We start from the raw sequence: 10505 nt of genomic DNA on the forward strand, positions 1-10505 counted from the left end.
ATATGCAGACCTTATCCCTACCCTGAAATAGAGAGGCTGTTTCCAAATAGACCGTCGGCATCCTTCCCTCCAAGAACTTCCCACCTTACTCTTGGGAGACTCGAACTCACAAACTCTTGGTTCTTGGTTGGAAGTGGAGGTTGTTTGCCATCACAGTAATCCTCTTGATCACCAAGGAAAATAATTAAAAAAAACATTAAGCATGAGAACAGACGAAGGAAATTCAACAGTTGAGGACGCGTCTGATCTACGTGAGAATTGATAAAGAGGAATATCCAAAAGCATAACTCCGTTGTGGATTGGGAATATTCTTTCGTGTCAATGGAGATCCTATTCCAATTCCACCTCCATAAATACCATTGTTGTACATTACATCTTTCCTAACTTTTCTTACAATTTCCTTCTTCTTTCTTTGTCCAAAATTTCTTCCCCGTTTTCTCTCATTATTTTTTCTAATACAATGGCTCTTAAAGCCGTTCATGTTTCTGATGTTCCCAATCTAGATCAAGTCCCTGAGAAACCATCTTTAGCTATATATTCCACCCGCTTCTCTCAAGGTTTGTTTTGTGTTTATTTTTATTTTGATTGAATCAGTTGTTTTACATTGTGTGGATTTGTAGAGAATTTGACGGAATATTGATTTTATGCAGGGGTTGAAATTGGAAGAACATCGTTTAAGCCGTCGAAATTTTTAGTCGTTGGCCATAGAGGGAACGGGATGAATTTTTTGCAGTCTTCTGACCGGAGAATGAAGGCTGTTAAGGAAAATTCTATTATTTCATTCAATTCAGCTGCTAATTACCCCATCGATTTTATCGAGTTTGACGTTCAGGTAGGAATATACTATCTCTTCTTCCCCCATTGTGTTTTCAATGTTTTCCTCTCTGTTTCTTTTTTTTTTGGGGGGTTTTCCGGCGAATATTTTGTTCCGTGCGCCGCGTGCAATATTTGTTTTTTTCTTTCTATCCACTGTAGCAAACCGAAAAGCCCGAAAATCAATAAACTTTTCTCCGTAATAATTACGACAAATTTAAAAAAAAAACGAAAAAAGTCCAGTCCTTTTTTTTTGCTTTCCCGCGTCCAGTACCCGCATGGAGTCCGACTATATCTGCCGCGTAGAATCGTTCGGAGAAAGCAAATATTTTTTCATACCCAAGTGTCGAATTCGAGACCTTTACTTAAGAAAAGAGCAGTATCATCATATTCTTTGGTGGTAAAAGTCCGTCTTTTTATTAGCCCTTTTGAGTAACTGTTGAAACTGGGATTTTGGACAATTTACTTTAATTCCAAAACCCTAAAGATTGGATCCTGCCCGAGGATTCTGAGAAAAATTCAGTAGGCTAAACGAAAATTAGGTAAAAAAAAATTAATATGCTAGTTTAAACCCGCTGTTTTTTCCCATATTCACCACAAGTAAATTTACAATGATATTCTATAATGATACTGATTTGGCTCTCTTTTTTTTCTGCTATCTTTTGGGATTGCAAATTAATAGATGTGTAAAGAGTATCATGAAAAAAGTTGCTGATTACTTGGAGTAAAGAGCCCCTTGGGCTTTGACGGGAAAGTAAAGAAGTAAATGTCATTTTTTGTAGGTGACAAAGGATGATTGCCCGATCATTTTTCACGACAACTTCATCCTCACTCAAGAAAATGTAAGACTCTTCAAAATTCTATATGATGATTTTACCTTTTCCTTTTATGTACGTTGAGCTTGATTCTCATGGTTGCAATTATGTAATTTATGCAGGGTACAATCTATGAAAGAAGAGTAACCGAATTAACGCTTGCTGAATTTCTTAGCTATGGACCTCAAAGAGAAGAGAGTGTCACTGGAAAACCTTTACTGAGGAAAACAAAAGATGGAAAGATTGTTAGCTGGACAGTTGAAACCGATGATTCAGCGTGTACCTTAAAAGAAGCTTTCGAGAAAGTGAACGCTTCTGTAGGCTTCAACATTGAACTCAAATTTGATGACCACATTGTTTATGAGCAAGACTACCTCGTCCGCGTTCTTCAAGCCATTTTACATGTTATCTCAGAGCATGCTAAAGGCAGACCAATTATCTTCTCAAGTTTCCAGCCTGATGCTGCTCTGCTTGTCAAGAAACTCCAGACTACTTACCCTGTATGTTCCATTTTAGTATTGATGTAAAACTTTGATTTCAATTAGTAGTACTATTTACAGAAGGGGAGCCTTGGTGTTCTGGTAAAGTTGCCGCCATCCTGGTCACGGGTTCGAGCCGCGGAAGTAGCCTCTTGCAGAAATGCAGGGTAAGGCTATGTATGATTGACCCTTATGGTCCGGCCCTTCCCTGGACCTCAGCGCATAGCCGGCGCTTAGTGCACCGGACTGCCCTTTTTTCAAGTACTATTTTCAATTGATTTTGACTTTTTGCATTCCAATCTTGCAGGTATTTTTCCTCACAAATGGAGGAACAGAAATTTACTATGATGTTAGAAGGAACTCATTGGAGGAGGCCATTGAGTTGTGTTTAGAGGGTGGTCTTGAAGGGATTGTTTCAGAAGTGAAAGGTATATTTAGGAATCCAGGAGCAGTTAACAAGATCAAAGAGTCTAAACTCTCTCTTATGACATATGGCAAACTGAAGTGAGTAATCAATATTGATTCACATGTTGTTTCTCTATTACTAATCAATGATCCGTGAAGGAGAGACCCTTGGCGTAACTGGTAAAGTTGCTTCCATGTGACCAGGAGGTCACGGGTTCAAGACAGCCTCTGCAGAAATGCAGGGTAAGATTGCGTACAATAGACCCTTGTGGTCCGGCCCTTTCTCGGATCCCGCACATTGCGGGAACTTAGTGCACCAGGTTGCCCTTTTTGATCTATGAACGAGGAACGCTAACCGTTTTTTGTTTTTCGTGTCTCAGTAACGTGCCTGAAGCTGTATATATGCAACATCTAATGGGAATAGATGGGGTGATAGTGGATTTGGTTCAAGAAATAACAGAGGCTGTGAGCAACCTAGTGAAGAAACCAGAGGAGGTTGAAGATGAGATTTTGCTGGAAGGGGAGGAAAAAGTTCAAAATAGACCTCAATTCTCACAAAGGGAATTGTCTTTTCTTCTCAAGCTTATCCCTGAATTGATACAATAACATGCCTGCTCACTACTTTATGCTTGTATTTCTAGTGTGTCAAAACAAAGCATTCAAACATTCCCCACCGTTTGGTTATTGTAGATAGTGTTTGTAAGCAATTTAACTAGTTTACAAGCGTGAATGAGTACTCACCCTTTTCACTGGGATTGTCATACTTAGTGTAGAAATTTAGGTAGGACCTTCAACTTTTTCATTTTTTCTTTTTTCTTTGTAACCTTTACTACCTCTCGTTCAGTCATTTTTTCTGGCCATGCCGGGTCCTTTGTAATCGACTATTGTACAATATCTTTGAACCAGAGATAAAGAAGCGACGGTTTCATATCTATAGTTGCTACTCCTATTGTTTATTGGGAAAATTTCACATTAGAACAATAGGGTTCTCCACTTTTTAATTTTATAGCCCATATTTTAAATTACAATTAACTAGCACAAAAAAAATAGGCACAGATTCATCATTCAATCCCAATAGGTTCTCAAAAGTACTATTTAATTTTTAAAAGAGATTTCTTAAGCTTTTTAATTGATTTTCGAATTAGTAACTGTGACTCAAATATTAGTTCAACAAACCAAATTTATTTGGATGGTGAAAATTAGATTTTTAACAAGCTTAAATATGTGGGTTTAAATTCCGAATTTGATTTTGTGAGAAATTTGGAGTGAATGTTATTTAGACTTGTTAGAAATAGAATAAGGAGGTTGTATATAAAATTTGAAGTCACTTAATGGAGATTTGGACTGGTTTTGAACAAGAATTGCAACTGAAAATTGTGGAAGAAGTTCGTCTACAGACGCTTGTATAAATGTGTATAAAAGTTTATAATAGTATATAAAGTGTGTTTCTACACTCATATACACTATTATACAAGATTATACATAATTATACAAAAACCTGACTGTCTTCTTCCTTGCTTCTTTTCTGAAATTTAACTCAAATCTTGTTCAAATCTACTCCAAATCACTTCAAATTTAAATTTTGAACTCCTTTTGATATTTTTAATCAATTGAAACAACACCAAATTCAAACAACTAACAAATTCAAAAAAGTCATTTTCGAAAGCAAAGCTTTGAATGGTCTTCAATTGCGGATTTCTATACTTCAATTTTCTTATTGCAAGCAGGTGATACAAGAGGAGAAGCAGAAAATACACGGCCTCTTGAAGCATATGTAGAAAATGTGAGAAGAAGAGAGCGAAAACAATGGTTGTGAGAACACAGATTTAACTCCATAGCTTTTAGAAGCAATGGTTGTAAGAACACAAATTTTGAATTTGTTACTGTTTTCAAAATATGTACAATGTGGGCAAGGTCGGGTAAAACCTAAAAATATGGGCCAGTTTTTGTTATGGGTGAAGTCATGTGTATTTTTTGTAATTCTTTCTTGTTTATTTTCTTAATAGTCTTTTGATAACAGTTTTATGAACACTAGGGCGTTAAGTGGTTGAATTGGACCAATTTAAATGAAATAAACAAACGAATTGGGCTAACTTTACATGGATCAGAACAAGTTGAGTTAATGAATGATTCTGACTGAACATCTCTAAAGTTTGCCTAGGTTAATTGAGTTAAGCAATTATCATTGCCAATATTCTTTTCCATTTGTTTGTTTATCTTTTATAATTTGTTTAATTACCAAACTAACTTTTTTCTCTTCGTAGAGAGTGTGTGAAAGTGTAGAGAAATAAAAATAAAAGCCAAACGCTAGATGGATGAATTGGGATTTTTGCCCAATCTGACCTATCAATATATGTATTCTCAGCCGAATCGTTCGGAAAAGTTGTGTGTACACACTTTTGTTGGCTAAGATTGACACCTTAAGGTAGTTGACCACGAGTTATCAACGTATCAACTGACATTAGTCCAATTTATACGTACCATTTAACTAACAAAAGTATTTGTCTTTATATTTTCATGTTTGCAAAGAGAAATTCTTCTAAATAAAATTGTCGTTTAAAAATTTTTGGAACTTAAAAATAAAAAAGGGAACATCAGCCTATTGGCATATGGAGAAATTTTCTAGAAATGGTGAAAGACGAATGTACATGTTACAATGGGTAGGGCTGTAAAATCACAGAATAGCAAAATAAATTATCCCCGTGCATCGTTTTCTTTATTTTCAAATGACGTATCTACCTTCACGATGGTAAGCAGCCTCCACTTCCAACCAAGAGGTTGTGAGTTCGAGTCTCCCCAAAACCAAGGTGGTAAGTTCTTGGAGGGAAGGATGTCGGGGTCTATTTGAAAACAGCCTCTCTACCCTAGGGTAAGGATAAGGTCTGCGTACACACTACCCTCCTCAGACCCCACTAAGTGGGTTTATACTGGACGGTTGTTGTTGTTGTTGTATCTACCTTCACGAGAAAGCAAGAATGAGGAGGACACAAATTTAAGTTAGGATAAATGGATGTCGATCGCGAGCTATATGTGACTTTTCTACCGACAAAAGTAGAGGGGAGATGGTTGTTATTTTACCCTTAAGGAACGGAAAGAAAGAAAATTATTTGGCATCATATGATAGTAGTCAATCGCAGAGCAATTTGAACTGAAACTGATCAAAAATTATCTTTGAACTGAATGTAAAACTTGTCAAAAGTGTGGGTGATGTGTCCCTAGTAATTTGTATTTCTGGCCATAGTATTGGAGGAATGATGTAATTTAACAAATCTGTGATCTATCAAATTATTACTAACTTTTATCAGGAAAAATATTCTACTCTTATAAACAACAACAGGATGTAAATAGGGGTAGTAAGTTATCAAATCATTCATTAATACAAGTATTAACACCCAACACATTGAAATCCTAGATTTGTAAAGAAACTATTCAAGAACTCAAAAGAGGGAAAAAGCTAGGTTTTTCTACTACAAGGTAATTCTACCGCTCCCTCTCCAATTATGAAGTTCAAGTGAGTTATGTAGTGCATTTGAGTAAGAACAAGGTGATGGAAACTTGATAATAGAGTATAATATACTGGAGTTCTACTATACTTTGCTGGAACTCCTGTATAATATACTGGATTTCCAGTATACTTTGCTGGAACTCCAGCATAATATATTAAAGTTCCAGCAAAGTGTAATGGAGTTCCAGTATATTATATTGGAACTCCAGTATATTATACCGGAGTATTTTCGGATTTTGAATATTGTTTTCGTTCAAATTTATCTTTACATGAAAAGTGGCTAAATTTCGATAACTTTTAAAAATGTGGTTATTTTTTAATGACCATTTGTAAATCTGGCTATTTTTAAATTTCTCCCAAAAAATAACGTTATGTGAATTCATAATGAAATGGTTGGTAACTAGATAAACCAAATCAAAGAGTCTACAAAAGAAGGCTTTAGGAAAAGTAAGTTTATCAATATTGGGCTTCAGCCTTTAGAAGTTGAGCAGGCCTTTACATTGAGGAACGGCCCTAACAAATGGCAGCTCCATTAAGGAACTACCTTTGAATTAATTCATATTTTATTTTAACTTTTAATGGCATGGGAGTACACACTACCTACCAGATTATTTAATAATTTACCATTTTCCTTATTGAGAATAGGGGAATCTAAGTAGAGCACATGACACAATACTTTGGGGCGATGGCCGGTGCTTGTTGAACATTGACCCTAGCACTTCTTTAATTGGGGTTTGGTGTGTTTTATTACACGTTTCCCACTGTCTACGTATTTATTACCGTTTCAAATTAGATGATGTATTTTATTTTGTAGTCTATTTTAAAATAAATAACATATTTTTAAATTTGAAAATAATTCAATTTTAACTTTTTATTTTATCCATTTTACAATAGTGAAAAACTTTTATAACCACACAAAGCTTTTATCCCTTAAGCTTTTAAGACTATAATTTTCGTTAAGTTTTGTATCGAGTCAAATTACCTATCTAAATTGAAACGAATAGACTCCGTGTTTTGGAGTACTAGTCAATTTTGGAGATGATAAGTTATGGTCATAGTCATGGAGTCCGTGTTTGTACAACTTTCAACTTTATTTCTTTTCTATTCCTTAAGACATATATAAGACAAACCTCCCCCCACTCCCCTAAATGCCTAGTCCTTTGCCATTTAAGAGAAACAATTTCAAACTCCAGCAGTCAGTCCACAGGTATGGAGGAGCAGAAGGAGTGTGCAAAACCTACAGAGGGCGCAGTTGGGAGCTTAAATCTGCCCATTGGATTTAGGTTTCGTCCCACTGATGAAGAGCTATTAATTCACTACTTGAGTAGAAAGATATTTTCCATGCCTTTGCCTGCCTTAATCATACCTGAAATACTGGATGTTTTCGACTCCTTTCCTTCTGACTTGCCTGGTAAATTACAGTCACCCCTTTTCTTGAACAAGATTAAGTCTTTTTTCATCTTTAGTTGTGTGCATGTTTGTAGGCTTTATTTGAAGGGCCTACCGTGTGACCAGGAGGTCACGGTTCGATCCGAGGCAACAGTCTCTCGCAGAAATGCAGCGGAAGGCTGCATATATTAAACCCTCGTGGTACAGCCCTTCTCTGAACCCGCGTACTGCGGGAGCTTAGTGCACCGGACTAACTTTTTTACATGTATTCGAATAGATGTCATTGTCAGTTTTTTTATGTTGCAAAAAACTATTAGTGAATCACTATTTATAGCAGGGGACTTGAGGGAGAAGAGGTATTTCTTCAGCAAAGCAAATGGAGATATAAACAGCAAGGGGTGCAGCAGATTGATCAGTGGCAAAGATTGTTCTGGCTATTGGAAGGCCGTTGGCCAAGGCCAGTTAATTGTGGTTCCAATTTCGGGTTCTGCAACTACTGGGATAAGCCACCAACAACAACAGCGGCTACTTCTTGGGATGAAAAAAGTCCTTCGATTCTACCAAACAACGCGTTCTGACTGTTTAAGAACTCGTTGGATTATGCACCAATATTCCCTTGTCACAATTTCCCCCTCTGATCAGGTATGAACACTGACATTTCCTAATTCCTATGATCGGCCTCATATCTGTGTTATTTATATAAACTTAACTTGGTTCATTGTTTATCGGAAACAGTCTCTCTCCCTTTAGGGTAGGGGTTAACCTCCTCGGACTCCACTTGTGAGAAATTAATGGGCTTGTTGTTGTTAACTTGGTTCGTCGATATGCAGAATGTTAACATGATGCAAGTAGGAGATTGGAGCGTCTTTCGCGTATACCAGAAGAAATTACTAATATCAAAGAATTTGAGGACCAAGTCTAATGGTTTTGCTGAGCAATGTAACATCAAGACAAATACCCGAAAGAGGCCTCTCAATGAAGTGTTAAAAGAGAAGGAGGTTCCCATTTAGGCTATTACTCTTCAAAATTAGCAGTCACTTACATCTCTTCTAATCAATTACTGGAATTAGATCAACAAGTTACCAGTTGATACTTCAGATTTTATATTTTGTTTTTATTCTTGGGCCAGCTTAGTAGTGAGCATCCACAAAAGCTTGGTTTAGTTGTTTATTTTCGAGTAACAACAAAGAGAAAATTGGCAGCACTTGGCCTTGTCTTATAGTATCTATTTGGTTTCGGTTCTTCTTGTATGGTTGTTACACGATGGGAGCACTTTTTTAGAAAAAAGACAGCATGCCTAACTGGGTTGGGTAGGATATTTTAGCCATTTTTGCATTACTAGTTTTCGACTCGTCCGTATCTGACCTGACCCACTCATTTGTCACCCCTAGTTAGGCTCGTAGAGACACCTTTGTTCGCAAATTGAGGCTAGTAGATCAAAAGCTAGCTAATGAACGAGATTTAAATTAATGTTAAGAATATCCAATCTCTCTTTCTGCGTTTTCCTATCTAATTTTATAGCAACTTTCACTTGGGATTTAGATTAAATTTTAAGAATAAAAGGGATTAAGATGATTGTTTTTTCATGTCGAGTTAAAAGCAATTACAATTCTGTTTTTTTTAGAAGTGGGAATACTTATATTAATACTAAAGTAGTTCAAAACTACTTATAACATACCAATTCTGTATTATTTAACAGCTCAAGATTCCCATTGTCACCCATCTTGAATTCCTGACTAAGTAGTTGCTTAAAATATGAATATTTTGAAAAGCAAAGCAATTACGATTTGCCAGACAAGGAAAGTCAAATATCATAAAGATAGTAGCACTATTCTCGACTCTCCAGAAGACAGAGTGGTAGACAAACGAGTCTCTCTGAATAGAGTGCAATAAATTAATTAATGAAAGTAGAAACTAAGCACTTTTCACATTATCAGAATAGTTTTGCCTTATTGGTTGTCGTAACTTGTGAGAAGTGGCATTTAATACTCCCTCCGCTCCAAAATGAGTGATTTTTTGGTTGTTTTTATCGGACTAAGAAATCCTCTTTTTAATATTAATCCAATGAAATTAATCATATTAACCTTTATTATCTCACATAAACACTCCTAACATATACTCCAGCATTATTTACTCCAAAGGCAATGTAGAAAAAAATGATTAATTCATTCTTAAAAACTGAAAAAATCACTTATTTTGGACCATAAAAAAAAATTTAAAAATCACTTATTATGAACCGGAGGGAGTACAAATAAAGACAATTACAGAGATGGATCAGAAATCAGCACTTTGCCCAGCCAACGTACGTGTCTGCTCAAAGCTGAAAGGACAAAGTAACGGGAAAAAAGAAAACTGCAAATCTGCACTGCAATAGAGAAGAAAGATGAAAGAAGATTTTGGGTTACATTTGTTTGTTTCCTCATTTACTCTCAAAATAGCACACCTTATTATTTACAGCTTTTTTTTCAGACGTGTGAATTCTCGGCAAGTTTCTGAATTGGTTAGATAACTAGCTAGGCCAAAAAACAGAAGATAATGATAGAGTAGAGTAGTTTATAGGTTGAAACTAGTATAGTAGGCAGTACTAAACGGCAATATAATTTTGGGTTGTTTTTGAAGTTTTGTGAGTGATTTGAGTGAAAATTTTGAAAATCAGCCTTTTTTTGGGTTTTTCAGATTTTCTAAAAAATTCAAAATGCACCTTCAAGTGAAAATTGGAAATTTTATGACCAAACGCTGATTTCAAAAAAAAATCGAAAAAAAGTGAAAATTTTCTTATATCCAAATCGAAGATAAAAGTCGACAATGAGAAGTACTAGCAAACTCATTCATGTTTTTCGTGTTTAATGTTGAACTCCAGTATAAGTCACCTGCATTTAGGGGTGGGCATATTTCTTTCGGAACCGAAAAAACCGACCGAACCGAATTTATTTTTATTTCGGTTTCGGTTATTCGGTTTGTTCGGTCGGTTTCGGTTTAAAATTTTAAAATTTTAGTTTTTCGGTTCGGTTTTCGGTTATTAAGTTTTTTAGTTCGGTTAACCGAAAAAACGAATTATTAGTATATATGTTATTTAAGTTATATATAGGCTAAGCCCAT

General features: G+C 35.7%; 2 protein-coding genes across 3 annotated transcripts; both read left to right on the forward strand.

Moving 5' to 3' along the window:
* The first annotated feature begins 278 nt into the window (after nt 1-278).
* LOC107783429 (glycerophosphodiester phosphodiesterase GDPD1, chloroplastic) lies at nt 279-3444 on the forward strand. The gene is made up of 6 exons (XM_016604397.2): nt 279-557; nt 651-832; nt 1596-1655; nt 1751-2128; nt 2415-2611; nt 2893-3444. Exons 1-6 carry the CDS (start codon nt 461-463, stop codon nt 3116-3118), a joined length of 1140 nt encoding a protein of 379 aa, XP_016459883.2. The 5' UTR covers nt 279-460; the 3' UTR covers nt 3119-3444.
* Nucleotides 3445-7153: 3709 nt separating this feature from the next.
* On the forward strand, nt 7154-8610 carry LOC107783428 (NAC domain-containing protein 83). Of its 2 annotated transcripts, none has more exons than XM_016604395.2 (3): nt 7154-7428; nt 7741-8048; nt 8237-8610. In XM_016604395.2, exons 1-3 carry the CDS (start codon nt 7227-7229, stop codon nt 8414-8416), a joined length of 690 nt encoding a protein of 229 aa, XP_016459881.1. In that variant the 5' UTR covers nt 7154-7226; the 3' UTR covers nt 8417-8610. The 2 variants fall into 2 exon arrangements, with proteins under 2 accessions (XP_016459881.1, XP_016459882.1); XM_016604396.2 differs by having other exon boundaries at nt 7155-7428; nt 7744-8048.
* The last annotated feature ends 1895 nt before the right edge of the window (nt 8611-10505 follow it).

This window comes from Nicotiana tabacum, chromosome 3 (assembly GCF_000715075.1).
Source record: "Nicotiana tabacum cultivar K326 chromosome 3, ASM71507v2, whole genome shotgun sequence".
NCBI lineage: Eukaryota > Viridiplantae > Streptophyta > Magnoliopsida > Solanales > Solanaceae > Nicotiana > Nicotiana tabacum.